General features: G+C 43.2%; 2 protein-coding genes across 4 annotated transcripts in view; one reads left to right on the top strand and one right to left on the bottom strand.

Moving 5' to 3' along the window:
• The window catches only part of RELL1 (RELT like 1), a 92654-nt gene extending 86935 nt beyond the window's left edge, over positions 1-5719 (top strand). The window contains exon 7 of the mRNA XM_025386210.1: positions 5302-5719. The gene's annotated coding sequence lies outside the window, so the exon portion shown is untranslated. The remainder of the gene's footprint in view (positions 1-5301) is intronic.
• Positions 2989-18550, bottom strand: part of C5H4orf19 (chromosome 5 C4orf19 homolog) — a 137040-nt gene continuing 121478 nt past the window's right edge. The window contains exons 1-3 of one of the 3 annotated variants that reach the window (XM_025386206.1): positions 11979-12133; positions 7638-7691; positions 2989-6434 (exon numbers count right to left, since the gene is read on the bottom strand). In XM_025386206.1, the coding sequence (XP_025241991.1) occupies positions 5519-6434; positions 7638-7669 (948 nt within the window). In that variant the 5' untranslated portion in view covers positions 7670-7691; positions 11979-12133 and the 3' untranslated portion in view covers positions 2989-5518. Of the gene's footprint in view, positions 6435-7637; positions 9342-11978; positions 12134-18550 lie in introns of those variants that run through there. The other 2 variants (XM_025386205.1, XM_025386207.1) reach the window with 2 other exon arrangements.

Raw genomic sequence — 18550 nt, 5'->3', positions numbered from 1 at the left:
TAAAAGTGCTTATATTAAGGGTGTGTGCAGTACTTTTTATTGATAACTGGTGCAAGATAAAAAAAGGTGTGGCAATCCCTGCTAGAGTCTTAAGTGTTTCTCTAAGTGTGGAGAATTACTTACATAAACAATGTAGATGCCAGGGCCCCACTCAATACCTACTAAGTCTGAATCGCTAGAGGTAGGTCCAGAAATCTGCCTTTTAAACAAGCACACCACATGCCTCAGGGGCACACTGAAGTTTCAGAATGTGTGCTTTCAATTCTTAGCAATAGGAGTGATCCCCATTTCACAGATAAGAAAAGTGAGGCTCAGAAACTTTAAGAAACTTAAAGTCAAAAGGTCATACAGTGAGCAAGAGGCACAGCCAGATTTCACGCCAGGTTTGTTAGGATTACAGAGGCCCATGTGTGGGAAGTACCAGGCACGTGCCACATGGGCAGGGCCTCTGAAGACCTGGAGGTCATGACGCGTGGCTGCCGGTGTTACTGAAGGGTCAACCCTGGGTGCACCTTTTCTCCCCCCATCACCAGGAGCCAAGAGAACAGTGAGATCTGGGTGTCATTACACAAATATACACCCTTTTTTTCCTTTTCCTCCAGGATTTTAAATATTGAGTTCAAAATGACTAAAAAATGAAGTCGGCCAAGCTCTCCATTGCTTGACCCCAAACATTGGTTTTCTTAAAGTTTTTGTCTCAATTTGGGATTACTGTGCTTAGGGTAACGTGGACTCATTCTAGAGACCAAACCTTCAGCAGCTGTCCAAATTCTACTCTGTCCACTCTTCCACAGGCCACCACAAGCCTCATTATTCAAATAGAGCAGGGTAGGCTGAGAGTGAAGGGCCTGAATAATAATACAATTCCTAACCTCTCAAATTCCTATGGATTTGGGCTCCCACATCCTTTATTACACCATGTATACCTTTATTACACCATGTCACAATCCAGCACAGTCCTGGCTAGCTGCATGATGTCTCCCCAGCCAGACCGGGAAAAGATTTTATTCTTTCAATCAACAAATATGTATTAAGTACCCCCTTGTGCCGTACACTAACTTAGATCTCAGGCCAAAGGCATTTGTTTAGTACAGTTATTTCCGTTGAAAAAAATTGCTAATAGTTGACTCCAAGTGACTAAATGTGCAGGTAAGCATCATCTACGATCAACATATTGACTTGCATAAAATGTTTCTTAAAGTGGCTGGGAGTGCTTCAGAAGTTAGCAGACCACTTAGGTGTGTTTTCTATAACCTGATACATACAAGAAACTTATAAATTTAGTAAATACATAAATGAACAACTTATTGTTCTATTAGTTAACAGGGAAAGAATTTACCCTGCAAAACAGATGTCAGCTTGTCTGTGTGTGTCACCAACTCCAAAATAGAGGATTTTAAAATGCATGAGGTTTAATCTAGAGAAAAAAAAAATGAAACAAACCCAGAAAGCAACCATTTCTACATTTTCATCATAAAGACTGGTTGTGTGAAAAGCAGTGCCCTTGATGAAGAGTCAAGTCCAAGTACAGGAAAGGAGGCTACATCCTGTGCTGCAGTAGTGACTGTGCTCTGTCTGCTGCATGGTTGCACACAGATGACCACACCGGGGAAGTCAGGAGATCTTTGCGCTCGTACTTGCATCTGGTGTCTCATTCATTCTTTCTAAGGCCTCCTGCTTGGAGGTACGGATGGGAGAGGTAGGAAGAGAAGAGAATCAGAGAGACAGAGCGGGGCAGAGGGAGGAAAATGACGAATGGCCAGCACTTACTGAGCATAGACAGTTGGGCATGTGCTGTGTAAGAAACCTAAAATTCTCTTCATTCTTTTGGGTATCTAGTTTTTCCAGTTATAACTATTCACTACATCAGCTTTGGCAACGAGGGGAAAAAAATTTAATTTCATATTTATATGATAGTTCATTTTCCCCCAGTAAAAAGTTACATCTAACTTCTTAGCTCAAGAAACCTATGTGTAATATGTACATAAAATAGTCTTAATTCAAAATCAGGATTTAACATGGTAAATATGCATGTGATGTAATTGCCTAAGGTTCACGGAGAACTGTGGAGTCCGCCCCAATCACAGCTAGTGCCTTCTTATCAGAGTGCATTGTGCTTTCAAATTGTCCACAATGTTTGAAAAGGTCGGCTATTTTCAACATCACTTTTCTGACAAGAGGTGGCACTAAGCTGCAGCAAGAAGACACTACACACATAAGCGTGCTCAGACAGCTCGCTGTGAGACAACCTGGTAGATAAGGCTTAAAGCTGGAATTACTTTTCAGCCTAAAGATTTTTTACTTTCCTCTGATTTCCTTTGGGGGAGCCTGGATATTGGAGTAAAGATGAAAGGGGCCAGAATTACTTTTAAATAACTCTTGAAAGTATTGGCCATCTGTCGACCTTTTTGAAGAAGTTATTCATAAAAGAGAATCTTTAAAACTAGAGAGCTGTCAGTTATGGTGAACTCTGCAGCTGTTCTAAGATGTAAAATTATATACATATGTAAATGCAAAAGTATGTGTCTGGGTAAGAGAAAGAGACTTGTCTGCCCTAATACCTTACCCTACCCGTTCCTTGTCTGAATTTCTTCTTTCGTCAGGTTTGGAGATATCAACGGGAAGTTGGAGCAGCAGTAGCTGTCCAGTCCTCCTTCCCCTGGACCAAAGGTGGAGGCCCCTTTGGTATCACACTGAATGTACACACAATCTTCTAATCTTTTGAGACCAGCTGTATCCCAGGTGTTTGGGTTTTGAGGCCTCCTGTGGCAGAGACTGTAAACCGACTGCCTCAAAACGCACTGTCCATTTCCCCCTCTCAGTCACTGCATTCTGAGTCTATTTCGCAAAGCCATGCACACCACTAGAAAGACAACTTTCCTAGTCTCTTTTGCAGCTAGATGTGGCCAAGTGACCAGCTTTTGACCGAAGGGAGTATATGTGGAAGGGATGAATTATACTTCTGTGAGGTCCTTAATAGAGTGGGAGTGGGGTTTTTGACCTATTCTTTTCCAACGTGGAATGTAAATGTAATGACTGAAGCCACAGCAGTCATTTTGGACTACAAAGTGACGTTGAGAAGGAAACCAAAATGACTGAAGAAGCATGGGTCATTCATACGCCGGTCATTGACACATGGGCCATTGATACGTAGGTCACTGATACACGGGTCCGTGATACCCTGTATCTGCCACCCTGGATCACTAACTCCAGACTTCTTTTACATAGGAGGTAAATAAACCTCTATTTGTATAAAACACTCATCCCACACAACCGAACATAATCCCAACTGATACACTTAGGAAGTCACTGAAGGAATAAGCATTCTGAAATATTAAGTATTTGGTGTACTAAATACAAAAGGAGACATACCTCTAATGCAATTAACAATGCCAAGAGTTTATCTTTTGAAGGACTCTGAGTGACCCTGTATATAGAGGTCACTTGCGATGGCTTGTCATTACAATACCAAACAAACCCAGGGTAACATATGTTCATTAAGCATTTGTAAGGGTGCCATCCTTAAAGGTGCTGGAAGGCTCAGAAATCATGTTTTATACTAAATAATTATCAAAATCAAATAATGACATTATATACACCTCCCAGTATTAGAGTTTTCAGTTGTGAGGATGTAAAAATGTTTTTTAAAGGAATTGTTTTCAACCGGTAAGACATCATTTTTGAGTGCCTAGTGTCCCAGGCACTGGGCTAAACACATCATTTAATTTAATCTTTACAAGCACATACTCTTATTATTCTCACTTCACAGATGGGTAAAGAGAAGGGATACATAACTTGCCCAAAGTCGCATGGCAAAGCTGGAAATCAAACGAAGTTCAGTGAAATTTCAATTCTGTGTTACAAAACACCAAACTAAAGCATCTTCCATGTTTATTTTTTTTTCTAAATAGTTTTGAGCATCCTTAATGCCTTTAAATTCTCCATTGAGTTATGTTAGAATGGTTGACCTTGTTTCAATGAATTAGAAGGCTGAAATCCAGAGAGGGCTTAATTCATCTTTGTGATAAGATCAGGACACTTAGTTACGGCATCAAGTTTAACTTGAGAGAGAGAAAGCCAAAGTCATGGCTCTGCAAACCAACTTGGTCCCTTCCTTGAGTATAATTTTGTAGTCTAGCTCTTTTTTTTTTTTTTCATAGAGATGGGGTCTCGTTAAATTACCCAGGTTGGTCTTGAATTCCTGGCCTTGGCAGTCCTCTCACGTCAGTCTTCCAAAGTGCTGAGATTACAGACATGACCCACTGTGCTTAGCCTAGCTCTTTTTTTTTTTTTTTTTTTTTTTTTTTAAAATTTTGAGATGGGATCTCGTACTGCCGCCCAGGCTGGAGTGCAGTGGCGCGATCTTGGCTTACTGCAACCTCCACCTCCTGGGTTCAAGCAATTCTCCTTGCCTCAGCCTCCCAAGTAGCTGGGATTACAGGCGCCCGCCACCACGCCTGGCTACTTTTTTGTATTTTTAGTAGAGACGGGATTTCACTATGTTGGCCAGGCTGGTCTCAAACTCCTGACCTCATGATCCACCCGCCTTGGCCTCCCAAAGTGCTGGGATTATAGGCGTGAGCCACCGTGCCCGGCCATCTAGATTAGCTCTTTACATTGAAAGTAATATCCAGGGTCACTGATATTCTGAGAAAATTAGAACCACCTTTGAGTTAAGACAGAAAGACACATACGTTGTTATATTTTAATTAGAGTCAGACATTTAATGGCATAAAAACATTGCATATATGGCTTTGCTGTTCTGAAAGTCATGAACTTAAAACCCAAATATGACACAAGCAGTTTTAAGACTATTTTGGCCAGCCTCCCCAGTCCCAAAGGAGATTTAAAAGTAATAATGTAAAAAAGTTAAGGTCAAGGTGTTTTAAAATCACATCTCAGCTAATGACTAACCTTTTGTTTCCTGAGGACTTCTGCTCTACTGTGAAAACTGCTGAGCTTAACCCGCTGTTGAACAACTGGTTAGTTCTTAGTTCCCTGGGTGAATTGTCCCTGAAGTTAAGCCATGCTCTGGGGACACATGAGGCACTTTAATTGGGGTAGTTACTTTTTCCAGGTTGGGTACAATGTTTGGCTCTCGAAAGCAAGGTAAACAGTTTACAGTCAAAAGGAATCCTCTGTGATTGTGTGCCTTTGGGATCAAGAGTTGAGATCTTAGAGTATTCTCATAAACATCTGTACCAGGTGCTCAAAGATGTTTGAGGGTTGTCAAGCAAGCTGTTCAATTTCTGCACTTTCTGTGGATATGGGCACAATGACCCACTCAGATTTTTCTCCTAGTGTCCTGAATGACAGCTCATCGACACAGAGTGAAACTCCAGATATGTGACAAGCAGCATGGGACAGATGCTGACAATCAGAACAGATGCTGGATGTAAACAACTGGTCAGGCTGCACTGGTGCATGCTGGGAGAATCACCTGCTCTGCATCCAGGGAGCAAATGCATCTGCATGCTCAGCACGACACCAGCTTACCTCCCTGTGCAAATCCCCTCCCCTAATCAGCCTCATCCAAATCTTCTCCTGCAGTAGCAGCTTCTAAAGCCGCAAGGGCCTCCGCCACCGCTGCATCCTCGTCCACAATCTCCCCATCTCCGTCTCCATCGGAGCCATGGGCATCCTCCTGCCTGTTTCCTGAGTCAACCACAGGCATGGCATGAGCAGGACCCTTCTCATTAAAGCAGATGCTTAGAACTTCTGTTTCCACATCCTCATTCAATGAATTCCAGCTTCTCCTCCCAGAGAAGGGCGTATTCAAACCACGCTCCCCTACTGTGGGCTGAATTCCCTCAAGGGACTCATCCTCAGTATGGTTCTTGAAAACACGGTCCTTTTCATTATGGTCAATGTTGTCTCCAGCTGGGCCCCAATGCTGAAGGTAATCTGGGGCTGGTATCTGGAAGACACGGTCTTGTACTTCTAAGGCAAAACTTTCTGCCTCAGAAGGAGCTCTGGAGTCTCCATTTCTCATGACTTGGGTTCCTTCGGAGGCCAGCAGCACACAGTCCTGTTTCCTGGTGTCCCCTCCTTCCAGGAAGGGTTGAGTTGGGGGAACTCCAGTATTTTCAGTACTGGTCCAGGAGCCCCTGTCATCCTGGGCAGGGCTGGGATTCCCAGCGGGCTGTGGAGCGGCAGCAGGGCCGATGCCATTGATGCCGCAGGCATGGTGTTCCCCTCCAACATCCCCCTGCGGGAGCGGCCCTTGGTGAGGCCAGCAGGGCTCCCGTGGATTAGCTGTCCTGCTGCTGCTCTCAGTCTTTTTTGAGCCCTGCCTCTGAGAGTCATTTTTCTGCACCAGGACTTCACTGTTCCATTTGCCTTTTAATTTATCAGTGTCGTCTTCATCTAGCTTGCAGCTGTTGACTTCATTGACATAGCCAGGAGAGGACACTTGAACTGGATCAAAGAGATAGCTGCAGGGAGGACAACGAAAAACCAGTCAGGTCTGCTCCATCATTAAAGATTTTTACCACAGGCCCTGCTTCTTTCTACGAAACCTGCTAATTTAATTTCTGTGATTACTCTTTTCAACCTAGATAAGTGTGTCTGAATCAAATAGATATAGTTGGTATAAAAATGTTCGGTGGCTCACACCTGTAATCTCAGCAATTTGGGTGGCCAAGGCGGGTGGGTCACTTGAGGTCAGGAGTTTGAGACCAGCCCGACTGACATGGTGAAACCCCATCTTTACTAAAAGTACAAAAGTTAGCTGGGTGTGGTGGTGGGCACCTGTAATCCCAGCTACTCGGGAGGCTGAGGTAGGAGAATCGCTTGAACCTGGGAGGCGGAGGCTGCAGTGAGCTGAGATCACGCCCTGCATTCCAGCCTGGATGACAGAGCAGGACAGTCTTGAAAAACAAAAACAAGGTTCTGCCGGAAATACATCTTAAGAAGAGAGCCAGAAGGAGGAAGGAGGGGTAGGGGGTAAAGTAAAATACGAAGTGGTTCATAGAATTTTAAAATAAAAAACAATAAATAAAACAAGTGTCCACTAATAGGGCCATAAGTAGTATACCCTCTCAGTGGAATATTATGCAGTCATTAAAATGATAAATATGAAGTCTGCAGTCACAGGAATGATACTTACAATACATATTGTTTGAATAAAGCCAAACATCACATTATGATTACAGTGGAATAAAGCTTATTTATGTATGGGTCTAGAATAGAGCTACAATTAAAAAGACAGTATATTTGTTAAGAAAGCAAGATCATCAGTTACTTTTCTTCCCTTTATCTTAGTTAGAAGTTTATGTTCATGTTACTCACAGTTTTATGAAATGCAGTGTGGACAAAATTAAAAGCACATATGTGATTGGGGTGATTTATTTTCAGCGATGCCATTTCAGGCATCCTCAGAAACCCAGACCAAATTCAGCCTCAGAAAATGATGGTGTTCCCAACATGCTTTGAGAAGTGAGCAAAAAAAGTTAAAAAAAATCTAGGGCACATGTTCTTTTAAATGATATGATAACAGTTCCAAACTCTTAACGTGTTGGCAATGTTGATCATGCCCCAAGCTGGATAAATGCTCTGAATACATGCATGGTCTTTAAAAGTGACTCCACGCTCATCACAAATTCCTCCATTTAGAAGTAGTATTTCTCCAGCTTTACCTTTGTATTATTTTACAGCACCTGCACCCCATCTGGATTGTTTTCTGTTACCACCTGGAAAAGAAAGCGTAAAAGGTAGAGAAAACAGTGAGTGATCTATTAGTAGGAATTAAGTTTGCTTTTTTTTTTTTTCCCTAGAGACTCAAAATGTATTAATAGTCACACACTTTGGCAAAAGGGTAACTCCACATGGGTCAGAGAGGGCGCTGGTAACCAGGAACACCCCATTTCCATCACTGCTTCAGCGTTCTCAGACGTTCACTGACACTTGCCTCTGTGTCAGACCTTTCTCCCAACCCTGAGGTTATGTGTTTCATCCCCATTTTACAGATGAGGAGAAGAAGGTGGAAGGATGCTAGACAGAGAAGGGACTTCTGCCGTTTCCTAACCTGTTACCTTCTACAGAGGACACAGGAACCTCACCAGGGCACAGCCCACTGTGCAGCAGCAGCAGGAGTGGGAGGAGATTCTGAGCGGGCTCCTTGCCAGGGCATTTGCTCCTCAAGGGTTAAAGGATGCTGGAATAAGCTGGCGGATCTATTGTGTCCCATGATTCAGACACTGAGGAGCGTGACAGCCTGAATCATTGCACAAGCTTCAACCGCACTAAATTTATCCTGTGTTGCTTTTCCCGCCGCTGGGTCAATCTCAACATCTCAACTCTGATTCGTGGACCTGTTCTTTTTAGCTCAAAGACATGCCCCCTTAGGCTTCCTGGCAGAAGGTGGAATTCATTTCCCACCTGCCCACTGTTCCCTGGCCCCTCCCCAAGCTGGACTTTTCCCGATCATTTCCTTTGGAACAAAATCTTCTCTTCATGTAAGACTGACCACGTTCGCCTCTTCCTTCCTCAGAATATCCTAAAAGTGAGTATGGAAGCATCTCTAAGTTACTTTTCATTTCTAATATCTACAGCTTTTATTGTTATTATTTTTTTGAGACACAGTCTCACTCTGTCGCCTAAGCTGGAGTGCAGTGGCGCAATCTCGGCTTGCTGCAACCTCCGCCTCCCAGGTTCAGGCGATTCTCCTGCCTCGGCCTCCCAAGTAGCTGGGTTTACAGGTGGGTGCCACCACGCCTGGCTAATCTTTGTATTTTTAGTAGAGACAGGGTTTTGCCACGTTGGCCATGCTGGTCTCAAATTCCTGATCTCAAGTGATCTGGCTGTCTTGGCCTCCCAAAGGTTTGGGATTACAGGCATGAGCCACTGTGCCGGGCCTACAGCCTTTAAAAAGACAAGCCAAAACAGAATCTGCATCCCCAGTCCCCTGTCTCCATGAAACACAGGCACCAGAAAGAGAGATCGTTCATTGCTGGCTGTGTCTCTGTCTCCCCTGTTGTCCCTCTTTCCTTCCTTCAATCATGGATGAATTTCCAGGGATGCTGCTCCATAAGCTTTTGCCCACAGTGAACACGATTGGTGCTTTTTAAGAGGTATAGATGGCTTGGTCAGTTAAAAGGGACTAGATTTACATTAAAAAAATAAAATCCACAAATAACTCCCTATGGTAGGCTGAAAAATGGCCTCCAAATATCCACCTCCTAATTCCTGGAACCTGTAAAAAATACCTCATATGTCACCTGAGTCCCAAAATTAAAGGTATTTGCAGATGTGATGAAGTATAGGATTTTGAGATGGTACAGTCCGCCTAGTTTATCTGGGTGGACTCGAAATACAATTAAATAAATGCTTATGAGAGGGAGGTGCAGGGACATTTGATTATAGACAGAAGAGGAAGAGGAAGAGGCAATGTGACCAAAAAGGCAGAGATCGGAGCAAGGAGGTCACCAATCAAGGAGCACTGGCAGCCCCCCAAGTTGGAAGAGGCAAGGAACAGATTTACCCTTGGAGCCTCTGGAAAGAGTGTGGCCCTGGTGACACCTTGATCCCTGATACCCACCCCTGGATCAAGCCCACTGATACCAATTTCAGACTTCTGGTCTCTAGAACCGGGAGAGAATATGCTTCCATTGTTTTGTTTTGTTTTGTTTTGTTTTGTTTTTTTGAGACAGAGTCTCACTCTGTCACCCAGGCTGGAGTGCAATAGCATGATCTCGGCTCGCTGCAACCTCTGCCTCCTGGGTTCAAGCGATTCTCCTGCCTCAGCCTCCCGAGTAGCTGGGACTGCAGGTACCTGCCACCATGCCCAGCTAATTTTTGTATTTTTAGTAGAGATGGGGTTTCACCATGTTGGCCAGGCTGGTCTTGAACTCCTGACCTCAGGTGATCCACCGACCTCGGCCTCCTAAAGTATTGGGATCACAGGCATGAGCCATCGCACCCGACCGCGTCCATTGTTTTAAACCCCTCAGTTTGTAGTAATTTGCTGCAACAGCACAGAAAACTAGTAACATCCCCAAATCACTTCATGCTTGAGGACCAAACCCCCCTTGTCCTTCTAACTCTTCCTGGGAGGACTCATGGAATGCAGAAGAGTCCCTCGGGCCAGCCCTGCATCTCTTGCCACCCTTTCTTTCCTTACTGTGCTTCAGTTTTCTTCCTAGCATGTGTCACCACTGGACATTCTGTCGTAGGTTTGTTTGTGACCCACCTTTTCCACCCTTCTTCAAGCCTAATCCTCAGCACTTAGGATAGCACCTGGCACACAGCCGGCAGTCAATACATGTGGAATGAATGAATGATTTAATGGCTATAGATTAAAAATGAGAGCACTATCAGTGAACCTGTTGTGTGTCTGCAACCAATCAAGACATTTCCAGTTTGTGCTGGCCACGTCACCCAGGTGTTACAAGGGTGGGCTCAGGAGACAGAAAACCCTGCTACTATGGGACTTTGGGCCTCAGTCACTTGATCTGTAAATGGGGATAATAATATTTCTACTATGTGGTGGTGTTGGGGATCATATGAGCCAACATTCATAATAAACATAGACCAGGGGTGTCTCACCCACCCCTGTTTGGATACAGCATATTAAAACACCCCCCACCCCCGCCAAAAGAAAAAGATGGAGGTCTAGTATCCAAGAAAGATGTAATCTAGTTGCCAGAACCTATGCATACAAACAAGAGTATTAACAATGTCAAGTAGGACTTGGTTCTGGAATAAGGGCTAAATGGCATATTTCTATCAGCTGTGACAACAGTTGAAAGAAAACCCCAAGTACAACAACAGTCCCATAGAGAGAAAAATCACTCTCTCTATGGACTGTGTACACATGTGTAACATTGTACCTTTCAGAATACTCTTAAATTACCCCATTTCAAAGCCCAGGATTTTGTCCCCAGCCTCTACTCTTCCTTTACCTTCCTTTTCTGCTAATAATTCATAGATGAGCTGGATAAATAGGACAGGCGAGAAGCAGCACATGCACCTCCTCCCCTCTCTCCACACCTCTCCTCTCCCTTCCCCTCCCTCCACACCTCTCCTCTCCCCTCACCTCCATCCACACCTCTCCTCTCCCCTCCCCTCCCTCCATACCTCTCCTCTCCTCACCTCTCCCTCCACACCTCTCCTCTCCCCTCCCCTCCCTCCACACTTCTCCTCTCCCCTCCCCTCCCTCCACACCTCTCCCCTCCCCTCCCCTCCCTCAACACCTCTCCTCTCCCCTCCCCTCCTGACCCTCCCCCTCCACAATTCACTCTGAAATCTTGACCCTTTTCATGCCTGCAATAGTTTGTTTATCTTGGACTCCTTAAAAGTAAACAAACCAACAAACAATGACAACTGGTCAGGAGGATAGGTAGTAAAAACAAACAAACAAAAAGGTCAAAGAAAAGGAAAAAAGAGCTTAGAAGTGTTTGAGAAACAAGGAAGGCAGACTGGATTGTAATAATGTAACTGAAGCAATCATAAAACATTACTCATTGAAAAATCTCAGGTCAACTTTACGATGGTGAATTCGAAAGGTGTACAGGGGAAGGCAAAAGAAAGGAGGAAAGAAAAGAGGGAGGAAAGACGAAGGAAGGCAAGAAGGCAAGGAAAAACAGGCAGACACATCCAGAGTGACACCTTGCATTCCCAGCTCCTCAGAGGCTGATCAAGACTGACCCTGGGGCACCCTCCATCCCCGCCTTCTGTTGCTATAGCCAAGACCACAGGAGCAGGCTGCACCAAATGAAGTGACTGCGGAGATTTAACAGCCGCACTCGAAAACTGCCCCTTCCCTGCTTCTGAAGGAAACAGATATCATCTGTGGCTTTTAGGCTCCCCTCCTTGCCCAGGAAAACCACAGGATCTATACTGTTCTTCCAAGCTGTGCAGTTACAAAGGATGTTGTGGTGGTTTTCCTCTTTCAGAATCAGGTTTCCAGTTTGGTTCCTCCCCCGCTTGCCTCCCATTAGGGCACCCCACATGGGTTTCCTATAGACCTGGTCCCATACCTGAGGGTCATGCTTCTGCGCCTCCCGGAGCTTGGCAGGGACAGCCTCTTCCTGGTTAGAGGTTCTGTCCTCTCTCACCTCGCCCTGAGTTTTCCTTCCCCAGCAACATTCCTTCTCCAGATCAGACGGATAGGCTCTAATGTCCAAGGTTGTGTGACTGCTGACGAAAAGGGTGGGGACTAATGTACTCACGCCCAACCCCTGCATGCCTGTGTCTACAATTATTCTTCCTTATATGATGTGTCATATAAAGTTTAATTCATTTCTTTTTTCATTTGTCACTCCCACTTCTACATCTTGCGTTTAGCAAGGACTTCTCCTAAGTCCAGGGGCAACAAGGAAATACTCTGGGTCTGGCATGCGATACACAGCAATGAAAACAATATGCTCTTTTGATGTACGATTGGGTTCAAAATGAGCAGTCTATTAGCTTTCTTCCTTGCCTCCCTTTTGGCAACAGCTAGCTTAAAGGTAAGAATTCAGTTGTTGGGTACCCTTTATTACAGAGCAAAATCAAAATTTGCTTTCTCTTTGGCGTACAAAAAAGCAACAGGCAACGAAGGGCAAATCCTTCACAACCGCTGCTGGGTTTACATAGGGGAAAACCAAACACCATTAGGATGGCTGTGTCCACCCATTGCTGCTGCTGCCTGCTCCTGCAGCCTTGTGTTGGGGGCTGACTCTGTTCTGTGTTTAAAGAAGGTCATGCTAATGGCATGTCAGTCATTGGTGAAGCCTCCTTGCTGGGAGGGTAGCAATGGAGGTGGGGGAAGGGGGAAGTCCAGAGAAGCCCAGGAGTTTTCTAACCAGGCAGAGAAATTAACTGAGTATTTATTCATCAGGAAGTCAAGGGCATATAGAAAAAGACTCAACCCATTTGGAAAGAGCTCCCTTTAAATAGTGATAGCTTTGAAGAATGACAGGGACATTCTAAAAGGACACAGGAATCCACTTGTAGAGGTTTTACTGACCAAAGTGGAACAACTGGAGTATTAAAATAATTACTAATATACAGCATTATAGCCCATTGAATAAAACAAGGACTTATGAGTCCACACTAAGATACATAAAGGGAAAGGGAACATTCTACCTTACAAGTAGGAAACCAGCTAACAAACATACGAGAAATACTGGAACTAGAAAAATCACCATTTGATAGCCATCATAATAATAACTGATGTCAGTAAGAAGTATCAATGGATGGTAGGACTAGTGGGTGAAATTTTGAGGAGGACAGGACATTTAGTCTCAAAGTAGCCCCCCGCCATATGATTAAGGATAAAATAGTATTCTTACACTGGAGAAACCTCGCATACAGGGCCTCAACCAAGTAGTCAAAGGTAATAGTGCCACAATGAGACAAATCAATGGCATGTGGCTCCTGATAGGAGGCACTGAGAACTTAGCCTCGCTTCTGAGATTTTCTGACAAAAGAGCATACTCCGAGTTGAAACATGAGGGATATTCTGCAAAGCAATTGGCCTGTACTTTTAAAATAATGTAATGTTATGAAAAAGCAAAGAAAGACAGAAGAATGCTTCCAAATTTGAGGAGATTTAAGAGACATGACAACCGATGTACTGCATGTCCTTCTTGCTAAAAGGTCGTTATTGACATAATCGGTAAAATCTGAATAAGGTCTGTAGATTAAGTAATGGTATTAAATTGATGTGAATTACTTGCTTTTGAACATTGTCCTGGGGTGATATAAGAGGATGCTCTTGGGGAAGGGCAGAACAAGATGGCCCTTTGCTTCACTGCCCCACAGGAACACCAAATTTAACAACCATCATCTACACAAACAAGCACCTTTATAAGAACCAAAAATCAGATACGCAATCACAGTACCTGGTTTTAACTTTGTATTGCTGAAAGAGGCACTAAAGAGGGTAGGAAAGACAATCTTGAACTGCTGATACCTATTCCTTGGCAGTGGCTGCATGACGTGGAGAGAGAATCTGTGTGTTTGGGGAAGGGAGAGTGCGGTGATTGTGGGACTTTGCATTTGAACTCAGGGTTGCCCTATCAGAGCAAAAAGCAAAACCTGGCTGAAATCAACTAAGCCACGACCCTACAGTCTACCCACACACAGAGGGAGCATTTGAACCAGCTCTAGCCAGAGGGAAATTATACGTTCCAGCTGTTGGAACTTGAGTTTTGGCAAGCCTCAACCAAGGACTTGGACTAAATCCTAATAAACTTGGACTAAATCCTAATAAACTTGAAGGGTAGTCTAGGCCAAAGAACTGTGGCTCCTAGGCAAGGCATCAGTGCTGCGCTGCGGCCAGAGCCAGGGGACCTGGGGGGCACCTGATCTGCTGAGACACAAGAGTGGCTAAGGGAGAACCTGTGTCACGTGGCCCAAAAACCCAGGCAGCACAGCTCACAGCAATGAAAGTGACCCCCTCCTTGTGCTTGAGGAAAAGAGAGGGAAGAGTAAAGAGGACTTTGTCTTACACCATAGGATACCAGCTCAGCCACATCAGGATAGGGCACCAGGCAGAGTCATGAGGCCCCCATTCCAGGCCCTAGCTCCTAGATGACATTAATAGACATACCCTGGGCCACAAGGGACTGCACCTTCCTTGAAAGGAAGGATCAAGTCCTGGCAAGACCCATCACCTGCTGAGTAGAGAGCCCTTGGGCCCTGAATAACCAGCAGGAATACCCAGGTAGTACGATGTGGGCCTTGGGTGAGACTCTGAGACATGCTGGCTTTAGGTGAGACCCAGCACATTCCTAGCTGTGGTGGCTATGGGGAGAGACTACTTCTACTCGAGAAAAGCAGAGGGAAGAGTAAAGTGGACTTTGTCTTGCACCTTAGGTAACAGCTCAGCCACAGTGGGGTAGAGCACCAAGTGAGCTCTTGGAGTCCCTAATTCAAGGCCTTGGCTCTTGGATGGCATTTCTGGACTGAAGGATGTGTCCTAGTGTTGCCAGGCCCTGAAGGATGTGTCCTAGGCCTGGCAACACTTACCACAAACTGTCTGAGGAGCTCTTGGGCCTTAAGTGAACATCGGCAGTAGCCTGGCAATACTCCCTGCGGGTCTGTGGTAGTAATGGTGATAGGGAGAGGATCCTTTTCCTGGGAAAAGGGGAGGGAAGAATGGAAATGGCCTTGTCTTATGGTTTGAGTGACAGCTCAACCCCAGTAGAATAGAGCACCAGGTAGATCTCTAAGGATTTTGACTTCAGTCCCTATATCCCGCCTAGGGCCTGGGGTATCTTGTTGCCCTGAATGGAAAGACACAAGCCTGGCTGGCTTTGCTCCCTGTTGATTGTAGAGCATTAGGGCCTTGAACAAACATAGGAGCTAGCTAGTTAGTGGTTACAGTGAAACTTGGATAAGATCCAGTGCTGTACTGGCTTCAGGTCTGACTCAGCTTAGTCCTAGTGATCATGGCCACAAGGGTGCTTGTGTCACCCCACCGCCAGCTTCAGGTGGCTCAGCACAGAGAGATAAACTTTTGTTTGGGGAACAAGAGTCTCTGCCTGGTAATCCAGAGAATTCTTCCAGATCTTATCCAAGACCACCAAGGTGATACCTCTATGAGTTGGCAAGAACCATAGCATTACTGGGCTTGGGATGCCTCTAATGTAGATATGGCTTAGATCATAACACACAAGTCCCTTTGAATACCTGAAAAGCCTTTCCAAGAACAGGTACAAATAAGCCCAAACTGGAAAGACTATGAGGAATACCCAGGTTCAATGCCCAGATACCAATGAGCATCCACAAACATGAAGACCATCCAAAAAAAAAAAAAAAAATTACCTCACCAAAAGAACAAAATAAAGCTCCAGGGACCAATCCTGGAGAAACAGAGATATATAACTATTCTGACAGAGAACTCAAAATAGCTGTGTTGAGGAAACTCAAAGAAATTCAAGATACCACAGAGAAGGAATTCAAAATTCTATCAGATAAATTTAACAAAGAGATTGAAACAAAAAGAATCAAGTAGAAATTCTGGAGTTGAAAAATACAAGTGACATACTGAAGAATGCATCAGAGTCTCTTAACAGTAGAATTAATCAAGCAGAATAAAGAATTAGTGAACTTGAAGACATGCTATTTAAAAATATATTCAGAGGACACAGAAGAAAAAAAGAAGAAAAAACAATGATGCATGCCTACAAGATCTATAAAATAGCTCCAAAAGGGCAAATCTAAGAGTTATTGGCCATAAGGAGAAGTAGAAAAAGAAATAGGGGTAGAAAGCTTATTCAAAGAGATAATAAGAGAGAACTTCCCAAACCTAGAGAAATATATCAATATCAAAGTACAAGAAGGCTATAAAACACCAAGCAGATTTAACCCAAAGAAGACTACCTCAAGGCAATTAGTAATCAAACTCCCAAAGGTCAAGGATAAAGAAAGGATCCTGAAAGCAGCAGAGAAAAGAAACAAATAACATACAATGAAGCTCCAATAAGTTGGGCAGCAGACTTCTCAGTGGAAATCTTACAGTCCAGGAGAGACATGACATGTCAGTGGCATAACATATTTAAAGTGCTGAAGGAAAACAACTTTTACAGTGGAATAGTGTTTGTGGCAAAAATATTCTTCAAACATGAAGAAGTAAATTTCCTAGACAAACAAAAGCTCAGAGATTTCATCAACACCAGTTCTATCTTATAAAAAATGCTAAAGGGAGTACTTCAATCAGAAAGAAAAGGATGTTAATGAGCAATGAGAAATCATGTGAAGGTACAAAACTTGCTGGTAATCATAAGCAAACAGATAAACACGGAATATTATAACATTGTAACTGTGGTGTGTAAACTTCTCTTGAATAGAAAGACTAAAAAATGAACCAATCATAAATAATAACAAACATTTTTCAAGACATAGACTGTACAATAATATGTAAATAGATACAACAAAAAGTTAAAAAGTGAGGGGATGAAGTTAGAGTCTTTGTTTTTTTTTTTTTTTTCTTGTTGGTTTGTTTATGCAAGCAGTGCTAAGTTGTTATCAACTTAAAATAATGGTTATTTATTCATTTTTTGAGACAGAGTTTTGCTCTGTTGCCCAGGCTGGAGTACAGTGGTGCAATCTTGGCTCACTGCAACCTCTGCCTCCCAGGTTCAAGCAATTCTCCTGCCTCAGCCTCCCGAGTAGCTGGCATTACAGGTGTGCACCACCATGCCTGGCTAATTTTTTTTGTATTTAGTAGAGACGGGGTTTCACCATGTTGGTCAGGCTGATCTCAAACTCCTGACCTCAGGTGATCTACCTCCCTCTGCCTCCCAAAGAGCTGGGATTACAGGCATGAGTCACTGCACCTGGCCAGAATAATGGGTTTTAAGATAGTATTTGCAGGCCTCATGGCAACCTCAAATTAAAAAACATACAATGAATACACAAAAATATTAAAATCAAGAAATTAAATTATATTACCAGAGAATATCACCTACACTAAAAGGAAGACAGAAAAGAAGAAATGAAGGAAAGGAAGACCACAAAACAACCAGAAAACAAATAAAATGGCAGGAGTAAGTCCTTACTTGTTAATCATAAGATCGAATGTAAATGGACTAAGCTGTCTACTCAAAAGACATAGAGTGGCTGAATGGATTTAAAAAGACCTAATGATCTGTTGCCTATTAGAAACACACTTCACCTATAAAGACACATATAGACTGAAAATAAAGAGATAGAAAAGATGCTCCATGCCAATGAAAACCAAAAAAGAGCAGGAATAACTATGCTTATATCAGACAAAATAGATTGCATGACAAAAACTTTAAGATAAGACAAAGAAGGTCATTACATAATGATGAAGGGTTCAATTCAGCAAGAGGACATAACAACTGTAAATATATATGCACCCAACACTGGAGCATTCAGATATATAAAGCAAATATTATTGGAGCTAAAGAGAGGGATAGACCCCAATACAACAATAGCTGGTGACTTCAACACCCCACTTTCAGCATTGGACAGATCTTCCACACAGAATATCAACAAAGAAACATTGCACTTATCTGTACTGTAGATCAAACGGAACTAATAGATATTTACAGAACATTTCATCCAACTGCTGTGGAATGTACATTCTTTTCCTCAGCACATGGACCATTCTCAAGGACAGACCATATGTTAGGTCACAAAACAAGTCTTAAAACATTCAAAACATTGAAATGATATCAAGCATCTTCTCTGACCACAATGGAGTAAAACTAGAAATCAATACCAAGAGGAATTTTAGAAACTATATGAACACATGGAAATTCAACAATAAGCTCTTAAATAAACACTGGGTCAATGAAGAGATTCAGAAGGAAACTGAAAAAATTCTTGAAACAAATGATCATGGAAACACAAGAGACCAAAACCGATGGGATCCAGGAAAAGCAGTTCTTAGAGGGAAGTTTACATACATGCCTACATAAACAAAGAAAAACTTGGAATAAATAACCTAAAATGCATTTTAAAGAATTAGAGAAGCAACAATAAAACCCAGAATTAGTAGAAGAAAAGAAATAATAAAGGTCAGAGCAGAAATGAAGTTGAAATGAAAAAAAAATACAAAAAATCAACAAGAGATTGGTTTTTTTGAAAAGAT

Source organism: Theropithecus gelada, chromosome 5 (assembly GCF_003255815.1).
Source record: "Theropithecus gelada isolate Dixy chromosome 5, Tgel_1.0, whole genome shotgun sequence".
In the NCBI taxonomy this organism is placed as follows: Eukaryota; Metazoa; Chordata; class Mammalia; order Primates; family Cercopithecidae; genus Theropithecus; species Theropithecus gelada.
Note: the sequence above shows the minus strand (reverse complement) of the source record. Positions and strands in the feature narration are given on the sequence as shown.